The sequence below is a fragment of the Suricata suricatta genome, chromosome 1 (assembly GCF_006229205.1).
Source record: "Suricata suricatta isolate VVHF042 chromosome 1, meerkat_22Aug2017_6uvM2_HiC, whole genome shotgun sequence".
In the NCBI taxonomy this organism is placed as follows: Eukaryota; Metazoa; Chordata; class Mammalia; order Carnivora; family Herpestidae; genus Suricata; species Suricata suricatta.
The window spans coordinates 19,887,812-19,906,056 of record NC_043700.1 but is presented as its reverse complement, the minus strand read 5'-3'; the positions used below and the strand labels follow the sequence as shown (position 1 = coordinate 19,906,056).

General features: G+C 40.8%; 1 protein-coding gene across 2 annotated transcripts in view; it reads left to right on the top strand.

Moving 5' to 3' along the window:
* The first annotated feature begins 346 nt into the window (after positions 1–346).
* Positions 347–18,245, top strand: part of ZDHHC2 (zinc finger DHHC-type containing 2) — a 55,000-nt gene continuing 37,101 nt past the window's right edge. For both annotated transcript variants that reach the window (XR_003906812.1, XM_029935135.1), the window contains exons 1-3: positions 347–353; positions 10,807–10,833; positions 11,866–11,960. Coding sequence is in view for 1 of the 2 variants with exons in the window: in XM_029935135.1 (XP_029790995.1) it covers positions 10,812–10,833; positions 11,866–11,960 (117 nt within the window). In the remaining variant the exon portion in view is untranslated. The remainder of the gene's footprint in view (positions 354–10,806; positions 10,834–11,865; positions 11,961–18,245) is intronic.

Genomic DNA, 18,245 nt, shown 5'->3' with positions numbered 1-18,245 from the left:
GTCAGGTAGACTGCTGGTGTTCCATGGGTAATTGCAGCCTAGGACAAGGGGATGGCTGCTCGCAAGGAAGAAGGGAACTACCAGTTCAAGCTGAGATCAAAGAAAGATTGCGTGTGTGAGTTTACTACATGAATATGTGGCTGTGGAGTTACAAAAGAAAACCATGCTTCCCAGTGACTCAGTACTGAAGGAGGAGTCCCGCTTTGATATCCTCGCGTGTGTGAACGGACATTGTGGCCCAGCGCAATACTGCAGGAGTTGTTGCCAGTGCTGATGTTGTTTTAAATCTTTTGATTTCCCCCTTCAGGGCTGCTGCTGTGAATTCTATTCTGATGAGCATCACGGACACAAAGGTTGGGAGTTGCAGCTTTATACAGTTCTTCCTCTGGAGTGCTGCATAAATGCCAAAGAACTGACACAAGCCTAGAAATATTGGTTTAATTTTGAAACGTGTTATATGTGCTGTGTCATAGGTACCCTGGTCATGTAGTGCTCAGCATGTAGTTGTAAGCAGTGGGAGGTTTTAGGAGGTTGTCTGTTTTCCTTGCAGAAGCAAAGAAGCATCAGTTTTTCTACTTAATCGAGACAGCTCATGTTTGGTAGTGAAGGGAAAACAGTCTCAGTATTGTCCTCTGTGGCAGTTCTACCAGATAATGAGATTGATCTAATAACATTAAAAATATACTACAGAAATTATTTCCATATTATCATACACATTTTTAAATACTGAAATGACCAAACTGTAAGTGGCAGCTTTGCTTGCTACCCATTAATAAATATGGATACCCACGTACAGGAAAGATGGAGTTACAATGGACAGTGTCATCATGAAGGCCCTTCCAGTTCTACAACTTTGGTTCTGACCAACGTAGGAATTGTTTCCAGGATCTTAAATCCCTATTTAACTGTCTTCCTCAGAGTGGACAGCCATTTTGTGGGACGCAGGTGGCACATGGGGTGCGGTGTCCAAGCCTTGCGTTGTTCCGAGGAGTCAGCCATGCCTGCCAGGCCCAGCCTGAACAAGGGCATCTGGAATTGGAAAGAGAGACTGTTGGAAAGATCCAGGCACTGTAGGTATTCGAGGTGGCCGTGGCCATGTGTGGAAGAGGGAGGACCCAGACAATTCTTTCTACCAGGATGAATCAATCCGTCTGCACTGAGATCTGCATAACTTACTGGCACAGGGAATCTCTTCTATTTTAATTTGAGACCAGGGGATTATAGGATTCCATTGAGTAAGCCTTGAAATGGGGATACAAAGATCAAGAGACCAGCCCTGAGATCAGATTTCCTTATTTAACCGCACTGCTTAGTATAGTCCGTGATTCAGGAATTGCCTTCCCCTTTGCCAAGGGGAAAGTGGCAGTGAGTTTTTCAGGGCCATGATCATGGGACCAAGTGTTTGTATTTCCCTTTAAAAACTGATGTATTGAAAGACCTACACATTCTTAATGTTTCAAGTGTGTGTTCCCAGCTTTCATTTGGGTAAGTTGCATTTTGCACTGTTTCTGTAGATTAGAGCTTCTTAGATATTTGGAGCAATGTTATGGTCAAGTTGCTAAAATATGTTATTGGGAGAGACAAAAATATTTCTAACTTGGAAGATTTTGGTAACTGTAAGAATTACAGGTATCATTTCAGGACAGAAGAATGTTCCATCTCTCTTCATTTCCAGTTCCTGCAAGTGGGACATGTACCTTCGTGTGCACTGGGCAGTGCTGACCTCCAAAGTGATCTTTCTTTCCCTCTCTTGTTGTGGAGCGAGCTCAGCCAACCCCTGTCCCATCTTCTAATCGCCATCTCACTATTGTCCCAGGAGCCCAAAGTCCCGTTCTCTCCCAGTTACTGAATCGAGAGCTCTGGAGAACCAAGGTCCAGCGTCTACCCTGAAATATTCCAGATATTTAATTTATTTGTGTCCAAAGTTTGTCAAACGATCTGTTTCTAGGGTGTGTTTAAGTTAGTAGCTGGAAGAAGGGTGACAAAGAGGACATTTTGAACCTGCTCTCCAGTGCGTCCGAATCAGACGGAACAGGTGACGGCATGGTATCAAGCAGGGCAGCGCTGTGTGAGCAGGAAGAAGGAACACGGCGGTCCTGGACAGAGAAGCCCCAGAGGCTAATCAGAGCCCAGGAGGCCACGTGGAATCCTTGAAAGAATTTTGGAGTCAGGCAGACTTATATTTAGATCCTAACTCCATATGTTATGACTTGAATAACATTAGGAAAGTTATTTTACCTCTGTAAGACTGTCTTCCTAACTTTTAAAATTAAAATAATACCTTTCTGAGAGATTGCTATAAGGTTTAAATGAGAGAAACATTTTTAAAAAATTAGCACAATCCCCGGCATATAGTAAGCATTCAACAAACTATCCCTTCCTTTAGTTTTTTTCTCATCTCTTGACGTCAGGCTCCTGCCCCCCCCACCAGCCCACCGATGCCCTCTCACCCTCACCAGACTTTACCCTGCTCAAACTTCAGTCTTGTTTTGGAGAGTGTTATGGGCTGTATTTTGTCTTTCCACAATCCATAGCTTGAAATTCTAACCTGCAAGGTTTCAGAATATGACAGTATTTGGAGATGGAGCCTTTAAAGAAATAATTGGGTTGAAATAATTACGTTATTTAGGGTGGGTCCTCATCGGACTGGTGCCCTTCTAGGAAGAGGAAATGTACAGAGATGTTCAGAGGTAACACGATATGAAATACAGGGAGAAGACGGCCATCTACAAGCCAAAGGAAGAAGCACGTGAAGAAATAGATCCTTCCAACACCTCGATCTTGGACTTCTGGTCTCCAGAACTGAGGAAATAGCTGTCTGGTGTTAAAGCCACTCCATGTGTGGCCAGCTGACCCGGGGCTCCAGGCTGCTGCCTAAAGTTGTGGAAAGGAAATGAGCGTGGTTGTTGCAATTCAAAAGGCTTCCTTCCCTTCACAGAATAGCTACTCTTTTGTAACGTTATTCGTTTATAATTTTGCAGTCTAGCTTCAGGTAGGTTATACATTAGAAAAGCTTTCGCTGGCTAATTTGGAAGCCTAACCATCCAGATGGCAAATGCCTTGCATCACCTTTCGGACTGCATTCTCTTTTTAAGTTAGAGACTTCTGTCTCGTGGTTTATGTTGTCTGACGGACTCTAGTTCATCTTTTGTCTTTGAGGTCACGTTGTGCCATTTTTGGGGAACGGTTTTCCAGTCTTGCATGGTTGTTTTGGTAATTTCTAGCACATGGCTTAGCTCAGTATAGTTGGTTAGAAATAACTGGGTTAGAGGCAGGAGGAATGCATTAAACCACCTGGGGAGGTTGACTTTCCCCTCAGTGATGCAGCTCCCGACCAGATACAGAGATTTTGATGTGTATCAGGCTCGCTCAGAACCTGGACAGGCCACGGCAGACGTCGGGGTGAGGTGCTGGTGGGGAAGAGTTGACAGGAAAGGAGCTCTGGAAGGGGCAGGGAAAGAAAATACAGTTTAAAAAGCCATTTGTCTAGGGGTGCCTGGGTAGCTCAGTTGGTTGAGCGTCTGACTTTGGCTCAGGTTTGTGGGTTCGAGCCTCCTGTCGAGCTCTGTGCTGTCAGCTCAGAGCCTGGAACCTGCTTCAGATCCTGTGTCTTCTCTCTCTGTCTCCACTCCCCTCCCCACTTGCTCACTCGCTCGCTCAAAAACAAACATTTAAATAGTGACTTGTTTAGTTTTTCTCATATTAATTTGCCCACACTGTAACTCACCTGCATTCTTCTGTTTTATTCATACTTAGAAAGTATTCCAGCAATTTATTTCCCCCAACTTCTCATTGCATCCCCAGAAATTTGTGGCATTTCTGTGAGCCAAAAATACACTATATACTGCTGTGTACTTTCTCCAGGTTGTTTATTACGAGTTGACACCAAACTTTGGGGAGCGCCTACTCCTAACACTTCCCTCTTTTACGGTACTTATGTTCTATATCCAGCTAACCTTTATTAAACCCCTCATGTTTAGTGCCAGGTTCTATGCTGGGTGCTTTTACATATATTATGTGGTTTAATTCACAAAACAGCCCAATGGTATAAATATTGAGATACAGCTCAGAGTGGCTAAGTAACTTGGCCAAGATAAAACCTCAAACAGAGGGCAGAGCCAGGATTCAAACCTCAGCAAGAGACATGGGAAAGAAACCATTAGCAGATTGTACTAAGTGCTAAGAAAGAAACAGTATTTTGTAATGATTACAGGGGCGAACTGGACAGGAGGGCCTCAGCGAGAAACTGACATGGAAATTGTAGTTTGAAGGATGATAAAGAGCTAGTCAAGAATGGAGCGGGCGGGAGGGAGGGGGAGGAGAGCTTTTGAGACAAGGAAAAGACAGTAAGGTTTAGTATGTTCTAGAAACAGGCCAGCCTGTTTGCAGCTTAGTGCGCAGCAGGTGAGCGATGAGAAGTGATCTTGGAGAGGTAAGTAGGAGCTGGATCATAGTCCACCAAGCCTAAGTAAGGAGATCGGGCTTTATTGTAAATTCAATGCAAAGCTGTGGGATGGTTTTTAGTGAGATGACGTTATCAGTTTACATTTTAAAAGAGATGATGGTTTTCCTGTTATAAAACGGGTTTTTAAGGAACGGTGTGCAGACCCAGTGAGGAATGTAGATTGCCTGGCATGATGCTTGTAGTTAGGGCTGTCAGGGTGTTGTGCTGGAGCCCGGTTGGAAGCTGGGTGTTGGGAAGTTCTGCATCACGAAGCCTTATCCTTGCTCTTTGTTTCTGTTCTGAAGCAGTCCTCAAGCTCTGTCCTGGACACACAATTCCTATAAACCCACTGATAAATTTATTCAGAGAGTGACTTTTGTCCTTGGTTTTTACAAGTTGGTAATCTTTCAGAATAGCTCAGACAGAGTAGGACTGAGGATAATTTTAAAGCCATAGGAACTGTCCAGGTAAAGTACAAATTTTTGTTTAAACAACAAAGTCAAAGCACAGATCACCTGAATATCATGATCAAGGTCACACATAATAGAAGGATCGGACCAGAGTCCAGGTCTCCTGCTACCTAGTTACATGCAAGTGCAGAGGATCTAGAGAGGGGACAGTGTTAGCGCGTTCACGAAGCAAAGCAGCCTGGAGTGGCTGAGGCCTGCTGCCCAAGAAGGGGAGGGCACGAGATGAGGTCAGCAAGGAAGGCAGGGACTGCAGTTGTCGGTAAGATTACAGGGACATGTGAGGATAGCAAAGGAGAACACAGTTCAATAAAGACTTAAAATATAAGTAGATCCATTATAAAGCAGATTAATTTAAAAACATTTGTTGGGAAGAAAGGAATACAGTTGGAATTCAGCTGGAGGTATTGATCTGTATTTTCTTAGGGCTGTCATTAAGCTGGTGTGGCAGCAACGTGACTAGTATTCACAGGAGTGATTCGTCATGTACCTCCTCCCGCCCACATTTTGATCTGTAATAACCTGAAAAATGAGCTAGATCTTCTTGGAAAGTAGCTGAAGAAACAAAGGATCCTACTTCAACGGGTTCCCCTTGGCTAATTTAGTCGGAGAATTCACTGTCTATTCTACAGACATAAAGAGCATAATTAATTGTCAGAGTAACATAAGTATTGAGAATTCGCAGCAAGGGACGCTTTGGTGGCCTTAACAGGAGTGATAGCAGTAGAATTTGGGGGTGAAAAGTCAACTGGAGTTGGTTCAGGAAGTAGTAGGAAGTTAGAGGGGTTAGAGACTGTGCATTTGGATGATTATTAAAATAAATTTTATTGTGGAGGCCTGGGTGGCTCAGTTGGTTAAGCGTCCGACTTTAGCTCAGGTTCTGATCTCGTGGTTTGAGTTTGAGCCCCATATTGGGCTCTCTGCTGTCAGCACAGAGCGTAGAGCCTGCTTCTGATTCTGTGTCTCCCTCTCTCTGCCCCTCTCCTGTTCTCTCTCTCTCTCAAAAATAAATAACACTAAAAAAATTTTTTAAATAAGTTTTCATGTGAAAAGTTCTGAGAAATGGGTTAGCAGCCCAAGAGATGAGGTCAAAGGAGAGACTTGGCGAGGACAGGAGATATTCAAGCATTTTTGTACTGCTACTTTTATTTTTGGCTTAATCTGAATCTTAGCTACTTCAGTTACTTATTTCAAAATGCCTTAAAAACTTTCCTTGTTTTTTCAGTTATTTTAACTTTGAACTAAAATGATCTAATGAACTTTACGCTTTTTGAGCACAGGGATGGAATCACGTTTTCCATCTTATCTCCAATAGATCAAGCATAGAGAAGTTAGTGGATGTTTTTCAGTGAATGAGTTAAAGATAAGCCCTCCCCCCCCAATAGAGCTTGACTATAAAGTTGTCCTTACAGTTCATTCATTAGAACCAAATTTTTATTTTTGGTTGTCATTATTAGACTGTGTATATGGGGCTAAGATGTATCTATGTTGAACCGAATTTGGAAATAGTGCCGTGGGTGTATATAGAGAAGTTACTGTGTATATGCAGGGTGGGTAAGTTAGTCCTCCCAAAAGGAGAGTTTGAATTTGAAGGCAAGAAAAAGAAAACTCAGACTAAGCAATAGAAAGATCACAGCAGTATACATCTGCAGTGAAAGTACCTAAAAACCAAATTGTTCTAGCAACAATTACATAACTGTTCTTTGCTAAATTAAGGGGGAAAGTACTTTTTTTTCTACTATGAAGGCGTATTTTAGTGTCTGAAGTTTTGGATGTTGGATGTACTTATAACTAAAAGTCAAATTAGAGTTAAGTTACCAGCTGTTTGCTGGGCTGCTTCTTATCAACAGACATAATTGTTGGTAACCAACTCTTACTGTATCATCACCAAAGTCAAATTATAAAAAATTACTTGGTGAAGAAAATACAGGACTAGCATGATCTTTGAGATGATTCCCTCCTTTAAATCAAGATTGAATTTAACTGATGGAGACTAAATCTGTTCTAATATCTTTAGAGCTGTTTAGAGAATAAGGTTTGATAGCATCCTAAACAATCGTAAGGGTGAATACATTAATTTGGATGGGATCATTTGTAATTGGGTTTTTAGAGTATGAAAAGGGATTTTATTATTAGTTTTCCTTTAGCAGATGCACAAAGATGTACTGTGGATCTGTTGTTAGATATAGTTCTGACTTACTGATTTATAATAAATAATAAATATATAATAAATAGTAATCTTTACTTGAGAACTCATATAAAAGATCAACACATATCTTCTTAATAGATTTCCAGAATAAAACTCAACTATATCATCAGGGTGTGATGATGAATTTTGTGTCAACCTGGGTAGGCAGTGATGGCCAGTTGTTTAGTTCAACAGCAGTCTAGATGTTTCTATGAAGGTATTTTTTAGATGTGATTAACTTTTAAATCAATAGACTTTAAAGTACATTACCTTCCATAATGTAGGTGGACCTTATCAATCAGTTGAAGGCCTTAAAAGAAAAGATTGAGGTTCCCTGAAGAAAAATTCTGCCTTGAGGTAGCCTTGGACCCAGGACTGCAACACTAACGGTTTTCTGGAGTTTCTGCTTGCCAGCCTGCTGTGCAGATTCCAGACTTGTCAATCCCTTTAATCGTGTGAGCCAATTCCTTAAAATCAGCCAATCACTTCTCTCCCTCTCGTGTGTGTGTGTGTGTGTGTGTGTGTGTGTGTGTGTGTGTGTGTGTTGGTTCTGTTTGTCTGAAGAATTCTAATATACAGGAGTTGGAAAACTTTTTCTATAGAGGATCAGATAGTAAATATTTTAGGTAATACAGATCATACTGACCCTGTCACACAGATCCAACTTGGCCATTATAACACAAAAATAGCCAAAAGCAAATGGTTGTGTCCGTGTGCCAGTAAAAACGTGTCTGCAGAAGTAGGGGGCCGGCTGTACTTGGAACAGGACTGTAGTTTACTGACCCCTGGGCTAAATGACTGCTTGATAATTCATGCAAAAGAGATAAGGGAGGGTATACATTTTTTAGTATGCATGTTTAAGAATGTCTATGCAAGCCAGGTTTGTATCAAGAAGCCGTTGATCATCCTTTTGTATATTAGGGTTTATTGCTTCAGCTCATGGTCTCAGTCTTCAGCCTAGATTTTACATGTTTTATTTTTACACAAGAGTTTCTTAAAGATAATACTGCAACAGAAAGTCTCACTCTTCATAATTCTTTTTTTTTGTTGTTTCTTTTTTATTAATAGTTTATTGCCAAGTTGGTTTCCATATAACACCCAGTGCTCTTCCCTACAAGTGCCCCTCTTCATGACCATCAACCCCATCCCCTTTCCTCCTCCCTCTTTAGCCCTCAGTTTGTTTTCAGTATTCAAGAGTCTCTCGTGATTTGCTTCCCTCTCTCTCCCTTTCTTCCCCCCCTTCACCTTCACATGGTTCCCTGTTAGGTTTCTCCTGTCAGACCTATGAGTGAAAACATATGGTATCTGTCCTTCTCTGCCTGACTTATTTCACTTAGCATGACACCCTCGAGGTCCATCCACTTTGCTACAAATGGCCAGATTTCATTCTTTCCCACTGCCATGTAGTACTCCATTGTGTATATATACCACATGTTCTTGATCCATTCATCAGTTGAACTGATAACTGACCAGTCAGCCTTTTCTAGGATGCCTCATTCCATTTCTTAGAGGAATGAGTGATAAGGGAGGAGAGTGCTCGGTGGACAGGGCATCTGGAAAACAACTGATGACCCAGTCTCCAGCCGTGCAGTGTCTAGGATGGTTCCAGACTCCAAGATATAATCCGGAAGGCCATCATTGTCTTCTTGGCAAGTGAGAAAATCTTTGTTTGTTTGTTTTTTAATTTTTTTTAACATTTATTTTTGAGAGACAGAGAGAAACAGATCATGAGCAGGGGAGGGGCAGAGAGAGAGGGACACACAGAATTGGAAGCAGGCTCCAGGCTCTGAGCTGTCAGCACAGAGCCCGACGTGGGGCTCGAACCCACGAACAGTGAGATCATGACCTGAGCCGAAGCCGGACACTCAACCGACTGAGCCACCCAGATGCCCCAAACAAGAACATCTTTGATAACTTGGATGATAATTTACCATCCCCACTTCTTCTCTTCCTGTGCACTAGCAGTGCCAAGAAAGTGTTGAGATTCCTTAGAATCTTTCAACAGGTCAGAGTCCCTGTTGCCTAGTTGTACTGCAGTTAGTTGGGGAAGAGATTTAAATTCTCAGGAATATTGGAAAGTTAGAAATCTCTAAAGCAAAATATTATCACTGTAGGGCACAGGCCAGAAAGGAATTCGGCTAATGCAAGATAAAATTGGGCAAATAAACTTTTGAAGTGAACATGAAGATTGTGACCCATAGTGATAATATCGAAGGTATTCACATGGTCAACATCTTGTCTGCCTGTCCCATTCTGGGTACTAGAAATTAAATTAAAGGAGGGGCACCTCGGTGGCTCAGGTGGTTAAGCATCTGACTCTTGATTTCAGCCCAGGTCATGATCTCACCCTTCATGAGATCAAGCCTTGCACTGGTTCTTTGCTGTCAGCACAGAGACTGCTTGGGGTTCTCTCTCTCCCTCTCTCTCTGCCCCTCTTCTGCTCACATGCGCATGTTCTCTTTCTCTCTCTCTTTCTCTCTCTCTCAAAATAAATAAACATTAAAAACAATGTTAATAGAAATTGAGAGTCAAGGAAAGACTGTATTTAAAGGAGCCACATCAAGATTGGTGAGAGATTTGGAACTCATGTATTATTTGGACTAAAAGAAAATTTAAGGGAGATGGAGTAACTTTAAATATGTGAAGTCTGTCCTTTAGATTTTTCTGTTTAATGCTACAGATTAGAAGCCTAGATACCATCAGTAGAAGCCACAAAGAGGCTAATTTCAGCACACTATAATCCTATAATCATTCTTTAGAGCAGTCCAGTAGTGGAATGGACTTACTCCAAAACCATGGGCTCCTGCTGCCTCTAGAAACTTACATTCAGTAGCTCTCTTGGGAAGGATGTTTGTTGGATCAGATAATCTTAAAATCTTTCACAACATTACTCTCTGGTTCCAGTGCTTCTTAAGGCACTGAAAGTAAATTCCAGGAAATACCAATCTTTGTTGGCTACCACTTCCAACTCTGAGATAGGCCAAAACTTCCAAAAAGGACTTTAGTACAAATGGGGGAAGACCAAATGGGAAACAAAACAAGCAGGCAATATACAAGGTTGGTTATTTCTAAATACAGCTTCTTGTCCCAGCTCATTTTAGCTAAGTGGTCCCTAATCTAGGGTCTTCATCTACCTTGGGGTATCTGCAGCAGTGTCTCAGGCGCATTTCCTGCATCTCTCATTGTACAGCAGGGAGCAATTACTCATTGGGCATAAGAATTTGAACTTCTAGAAATTTGACAAGAAGAGTGTGTGCCATGGATGTTACATTTTAGTCTTTCTGGAGAGTTATCTAGGCAGTGGCCAACTTGTAAAGAGCAATAAATACCTTAGAAAATATACTGATCTGGAAAATGCTGCTTTTTATCTGAACCCTGAGTTGGAAGGAAGACTAAGAAACCAATTGGTATAGGAGGAATAAGACCGACGCGGAGCATGCCTGTTGGGTTAAGTTTTCTCTGTGATATTAGGGCTGAAATACCAAGAGAGACCCAGCTGAATGCAGCCACCAGCCTGCCTTCTCCACCCTGTCCCCTAACAGTGCTCACCTCTCCTCTAAATAAAATTGAGCAAATATTTAACGAATGTTGGTTTGAAGGGCAGCCAAGTTAGTAGGCTGCTCAAGTGCCCTGCGTCTCTGTCAGGCCCTGTTTGCCATGAGTGTTATAATCTACTACTTATCACTGTTTTCTGTTTATTTCTACAGTGTCCATGGAAAACGTTGGAGAACAAGGTAAATATGTTTTATTATTGTCTTAGATGTGAAGTTGTTAAAGTAGTTTTTTGAAGAGAGTATTCATTTAGAGCTGGTTGGAATTAATAAATTATACTTTGAAAATGTAGAGTCCTGCGGGGGTTAAAGACTTCCCTCAGTCCCCAGACTGAGTTCTGGTAGACATTTGGCAAAGACCTCACCCTTCAAATGGTAGCCACTGTGCCAAAGATTCTTGGTGGCTTCAAAATACAGGAATATCAACAATCTCATGTTTCTGAGAATTACCCCATTCCTGAGTCTCCCATATAGTTCCTGGGGAATATCATTAGCTGTAGTCATTTCACACTGATGTGAGTGCCTCATTAGATAATTGAATTTTTAAATGCTTCTATATGTGTTGTCATTCTTTAAGAAATTGCCGTATAGTTTTAAAATACCAAACATGCTATATTTTAAACTAACGTATTTTATTCAACTGTATCTTATAGAATTTATTTATATGTTAATGTATCTTCCAGAATTATCATTATTACTGCATACAAAATATTTTGTATTTGCATAATACAGTATTTCAAGACTAACACACCACACAAAGTGTGTTTGTATACATTGCCCGAACAAAGTATACTTTTCTTCAAAGTTGTCCCATGTGATAAGACACTTGAATTCTTGTTGGAGGAAATCTTTCTTTGTCCAGATGGTCTGTTTAAATATGCCAACAGATTTGACGACAGCTAAGCAAAATTAGCAAATACCTTCTCAAATAGGAACTGGTTTTGCTATTCGTTGTCATTGAACTCAAGTTCTTTAATCCTGAATGTTTTAACATTTGTTTAATGCTGTGTTTATAATTTAGTGTTGCAGGCACAGCAGTAGCCATTTGGCCAATAGATGAGTGTGTCTCCAGATGGGAGCTTTCTATCATGGGATGTGAAATAATTAAGTTACTGAAGAATTTGGTTCGTGTAGAACAAACAGATATTTTGTGAATACTATGATCTTAGTGTGTATTTGCGTATTATAATGATAATTATGTTTTTCTCATTTTAGTTGTGTGCCTGATTGCTTATCATCTACTTTTTGCAATGTTCGTCTGGTCATATTGGAAAACTATCTTTACATTACCAATGAATCCTTCAAAAGAAGTAAGTGAAAATATTAGTAAAGTTATCTCGAAGTTGGAAGTCAATGATACTGATGTCTGAAGAATGAATTTTACATCTTTTTGTTAATGTTGCACTTATTGAGTATACTGATTTGTTTATGTTAATGTACCTGTTGGTAAATACTTGAATTTTCACTTTGTAAGTATTATTTTTTGCACGGTATTAGTATTATATTTCTGGTACTAAATCTGTGTCGTGTTCCATTTCTACTTAAGTATCAGGCAGCAGGATGGATGGATGGATAGAGCTGAAGGTAGACATTGCTATACTATAATTATCACACTAACCATACATGAGTTGGCTCTTAGCCACCAGAAACAATAACAACAAAATAACACTGTCAGTAATCCTCTGCGTTCAGTCTGTAGCTAGTCCACAGCTTATTGCTCTTACATTTTATCCACCATTTCCCCCGTCACCTCTTGACCTAAGATGGATGCTGTAGTTCCAGCCATTATGTCTGCCTTCCAGACAGCAAGTCAGAGTAAGTAATAAAGAGGAGTAGAAGTAAGTGTCCTTTCCTTTAAGGATGCTTTCTGGGTGTTGCTGGTGCCATTTCCACTTAGTTTAGAACCTAGTTATGTGGCTACGTTTACCTGCATAGAAGGTTAAGAATATAGTCTTTATTCTCAGTGGCCATGTTAACCATATTGACCATGTCGGAAGAAGGAAATTGTGGGTGTTGGGGGGAAATTAGCAGTCTCAGCTACAGAAGACTAAGTAGAGTGATGTGGTCAAATTTATACTGTGAAAAGAACATTCTAAGTATTTGTTTCTAAGTCTTTTGTCCTGGTTAAAAGTTTGGAGCAGAGGACTATGTCTTACTCATTTCTCTCCTGTTGGCACTTAGTCCAGTACATGTTTGTTGCATTGAAATAAACTTTGTTCCAGCAATAATGTTGTGGGTTTAGTTGGCCACGTTTAAAAGAAAATAAAAAGATAGGTGTAGGCATCATTGCAAATTGTGCCCTGAAGTAATCTGTTTGAAATTCAACCGTGGTCAAAAGGCTGGTAAAAATGCTATATGACCTGGGAAAAGATAGTGAAAATGAAGCCACAGGTATTTGCACAGAATTAATGGTATGCTTGGCCTAAAATGCTTTCACAGAGCCTTTTTTTCTTCTACTCTCTACCTGTTTTTGTTTCCTGCCACGTTTTCCTCCCTCCTGCCATGTTTGCTTCTTTCCTTTTCTCTCTCTTACCGCCATCCTGGCCCTAGTTGTAGGCTTGAAGGAGCATTCTGACTCATGTGCCGGAGGATCTTACCCTTTCTGGTGCTTTACCTGTAACTTCTGTGTTGACAATTCCCAGATCTCTTTCCAGCTCTGACCGCTCCCGTCACAAACTTATATATCCCCTGCCAAACATGGCTGCTGAGTCCACGACGCTTCAGATACAGCGCATCCAACGCTGAAGTCACCCCCTTCTCCCCAAGACCATGACGCATCTGTTTCTTACACTGGTCAGTGCCGCTGCCATCCAGCTCAGCCTCCTGACACTCCAGCTTTCTGGAAGCCTGGCAGCCTTGCCAGAATTCTCTGGCTTCCTTGCCACTCCCTCAACATCCAAATGCTGCTGATGTTTTTACTTCCAGTTTTTCTTTTTTGGTTCCAACCCCTTTTTCTTTCCTTTGTCTCATCTCCTCTCCTCTCCCCTCCCCGCCCCGCCCCATCTTTACACTAATTCAGGATCTCAGTCATCTTTGTCTGAGACATTGCAGTTTTCTGTAGGGTTTCACTGTTGACATTCTTGCCTACACTCCCTTCCCAGAGCCCTGGAAAAATTCATCCTTCACCCTGACGCTGGAAGTCTAAAATCACTTTAATTTTTCCACACTACGTCTTCCATCTATTCGGTTATTCTGCATGCCCCTCGGGTAAAGGCCAGTCTCCCGAGTTTGGCAACAAAGGAGTCTTGTCTAAATTTCTGACTTCCCACTTTATATTCCAGTAGTTTTTAATGACATGTATTTTCCTGTGTATACCATGGCATTATTTTCTTTGCAGAATATTTTTACCCACTTTCTCATCCCAATAATTCCGTCTTTATTTGTGGTGGCAGCTCCATTAGGTTTCCATTGCTGATTTCTCATTCTCTCCTGAACCTTAAAGCATTGGATTGTTCCAGACCTCAATCCCTGGATGACTTCTCTTATTTATCTACATTTTGACTTGGTGTATCATCTAACTCATTGCTACAACTTTCAAATTAATAACCTCTGTCTCAAGAATAAATAAATATTAAAAAAAAAAAAGAAAGAAAATCCTTAGCCTAGTCCTTTCTTCTGGATTCCAGACTCATCTCCAGCTATGTATTTGGCATCTGATAGAAATTTTAAATTCAAAGTACCTGAAAGCAAACTTCTGGTTCCCCACCCACTCCCTGACTCTTATTCTTCAGGTTTTTCCAGCTCAGTAACGGCAATCCTATTCAAAACCCGGGGGGGCATCTCTGGCAACTCCTTTGCTCTAAGACCCCACATCCCATCCATCAGCAAAGTCTGTAAGCACACCCTCAACGCAGCCGCAGTGGGAGCCCATGCCCCGCCCCCAGGGCTACTGCCACCCCTGGCCCAAGCCACCAGCATCCCGTGCCTGCATATTGCAGTAACCATCCAACCGGTTTCCTTTTATCATATATATATATTTTTTTTTAATTTTTCTCTTTCCCTTTTTTTTTTTAAACTTTTTAATGTTTCTTTTATTTAGTTTTGCGAGACAGAGAGAGAGAGTGTGAGCAGGGGAGGGTCAGAGAGAGAGGGAGACACAGAATCCGAAGCAGGCTCCAGGCTCTGTGCCAGCTGTCAGCACAGAGCCCTACACGGGGTCCGAACCCACGAACTGTGAGATCATGACCTGAGCCGAAGCCGGACGCTTAACCGACTGAGCCACCCAGGCGCCCCTATCATATATTTTTAACGAGTATCCACGGTGATCCTTTCAAAACAAGAAACGGATCATATCATTCTTCTGCTTAGAACTTCCCTTTGATACCTGAGCTCCCTCAGAGTGAAAACATAATTCTCTACTGTAGCTTAAAAGGCTGTACCTGGCCTGGCCCCACACCGCCTCTCTGACCTTCTTCAGTGCTGCCTTAGTCACATTGGTTTTCTTGCTGTGCCATCAGTATGCTGAGCATGTTTCTCCCTCAGGGATCTTGAAACCTGATTGTTTTCTCTTGACCGGGAACATTCTTCCCACAGATAAGTATGTGTCCAGGCCCCTTACTTCCTTCCTATCTCTATGTCTCTGCTCAGATGATACCTTATCTTTGAGGCTTCCCATGGTCATGCTGTATAAAATGGTAAACTATCCCTGGAATGGTATTTTTCTCCGTAGCATATCATTCTGTAACTCATTCCATATTCATATTATATCATTCCTAGAAAATAAGCTCTGCAACGGCATGAACTTTATCTGTTGTGTTCACTGCCCCATCGCCAATATCTGGAGCTGCGTCTGACCCATAAAAGGTCAGTGAACACAACAGATAAAGACAGATTCTCCGTCTCCCTCTCTCTCTGCCCCTCCTCCACTCACGCTCTGTTTCTGTCTCAAAAATGAATAAACATTTAATCAAATTATATGTGAGATCATCAGCTAAGAGTGAGAGTGAGGTGGGTTTAACTGAGGTTTGAGAAAGCAGAGCTTTGAAATAGTGGTTGGAGAGAGCGGGAAAATACCATGATAAAATACGGAAGAAATGTCACAGTATTGAGGGAGAAGTTGAGGTTGAGGATGGTAAATTTGCAGTTGTACCATGATTTGTTGGATGATATTTACACACACACACAAACACACACACACACACACACAAAACATACACTTTATTCAAGTCCTACAGCTGTGTGAGGTAGATGCTGTTTGTTACCATTTTACAAATGGAGCAGTAGGTTCTGACATTAGCTAAGTACCCCTGGGTGTCTAGAACTAGCATGTGGCAGACCTAACATTCAAAGCAAAGTTCTTCTTTTTCTTCCTTTAAAAAAATTTTTTTAATGTGTATTTTTGAGAGAGAGAAAGGCAGAGAGAGACAGAGTATGAGCAGGGGAGGAGCAGAGAGAGAGGGAGACACAGAATCGGAAGCAGGCTCCAGGATCTGAGCTGTCAGCACAGAGCCTGACCCAGGGCTCAAACTCATGAACCATGAGATGATGACCTGAGCCATCCAGGTGCCCCTAAAGCAAAGTTCTCCTGACCATCAAGCCCACACTCTTGGCAGTCTACCATGCTGTAGCATGGAGAGTAGACACCACCATGGGTGAGTGTAGCCAGAATATCAGTTGGAGCATGGAGAAAAAAAATAGCAACACTTCCATTTGCATATTATTCTATTAATGTTTCCTTTTCTCAAAGTTACAAACATAAGACATAGAAATATATATGAAATTTATATGAAGTACAAAATATATAAATGCATATAAAGTTTCACATAAAAGGTTTCATATATATTAGCTAATACTAAATATATAATCAAAAATGCATTTTAGTCTCAAATTACTTTTTAATGATGGGTCCACGGTCAGAAGAGTTGGGAAACCACTGTTATGAAAGAAAGCCCCTCACTTGCTGGGGAAGAATCTTGAGTTATCCCATGAATAGGATGCTGGGTCTCACCCTAATCTTCCAGTTGTTTAGCAGCAGAGACACTCCCAATTGTAAAATGAGGAGTCCTTGATTTTAATTGACAACGGAGTGCTCTCAACTGCTAAAAATCTTTGAAAAATAGGACTAAAAGAACAGGAGAAGAGGTAGTAAGAGAACACTGTGAATATATTTTCTTGTTACTATTGAGAGAATTATAAGAAATCTGGACCTAAAATTTACCTTTTTATATAACAAGATTGTTAAATTGCTAATCCGTTTTTAGTTTATAAGATTTTCTGCCATAAAAGTAAGATAACCATACTAGTTTATACTGTGAAAGTGGAGAGTAGACAAAAAGAGAAGGAAAAAACAATCGTACTCATCTACCCAGTAGACATGCTGAATTGCCTTTGAGCAATTTTCCAACTTGTATTCAGCATGTACAGATTCCCGTTTCCCCCCCATAATAGTCCATCATTGGTTTTTTATCATTTTGAATAATGGCTTAATATTCTCACTTAAATATGTAAAAGTTTACTTTGTCACATCCCAACTTGGAGTTTTAGGCTGATCCCACCTTTTTGTATTATAAAAAATCTTGTTAACATATTTGCACATGTTTTGTACATATTTCTTACCCATATTTTGGATTATTTTCTTAATATAAATTCTCAAAAGTCAAATTACTAAACCAAGAAAACTTCAGTTACTTGCCGAATTGTTTGAAAAAACAACAGTAGCAACTTAGAGTGCCATGAGTTTTATCAGTCCTTTGGCAGTGCCTGTTGTCCTTAAGAAAGCCACTGGTTGTCAATTAAATTCTATATGTTAATTTGTACATTTTAGATACTGGTGAGATTATATGTTCACTTTTGTCCATCGCTAGCAAAGAAGGAAATACATTCCGTGAGTTTTCTACTGGTTATTAGATTTCAGGTTTTTTCTTAATTTGTATATCCTTAAGAATCATACTCTTCTTTAACCTGTACTGTGGTATTCTGAATGGGATCCTGGAATAGAAAAAGATATTCAGTAAAAACTAAGGAAATCTGAATAAAATACAGACTTCAGCTAGTAATGTATCAATATCGACTCCTTAATTGTGGTAAATGGACCAAGTGTACTAATACATAATGTTATGATGTGGAAAAATTGGTGAGAAGAAATATGGGAACTGTGCCATATTTCCTCACATTTTCTCTAACTCTAAAATGTTTTAAAGTGGATTGAACGATTTAAAGTGAACAGAAGAGAGGGCATTAACCGGCCAGAGGACTGCGTAGCCCGCAGGCTGGTGGTAGGTCGCGATGTCATCTGTTTTACCCGAGGAGATCCTCCATTCATTCAACTCTCAACAAAAGTCATCTTTCTTCAAATCTGTGACCTACCTTTGCACATCCAAGTGGTCTGGGGGCGGGGCATCCAGCTGGCTCAGTCCGCAGAGCATGTGACTCTTGATCTCTGGGTTGTGAGTTTGAGCCCCACCTTGGGAATAGAGATTGCTTAAAAATAGAATTTAAAAAATAAAAAGTGTTCTAGGGGAAAGGACTTTATATTTGGTGCATTCCAAGGTAGAATTAGATGGTAGAATTAGACATCCATATGACGTAACAGTTCTGCCAACCTGTTTTTGGTTTTCTGGACCTGATGCAGTGTGTTGTTTGTTTATTAATAAAAA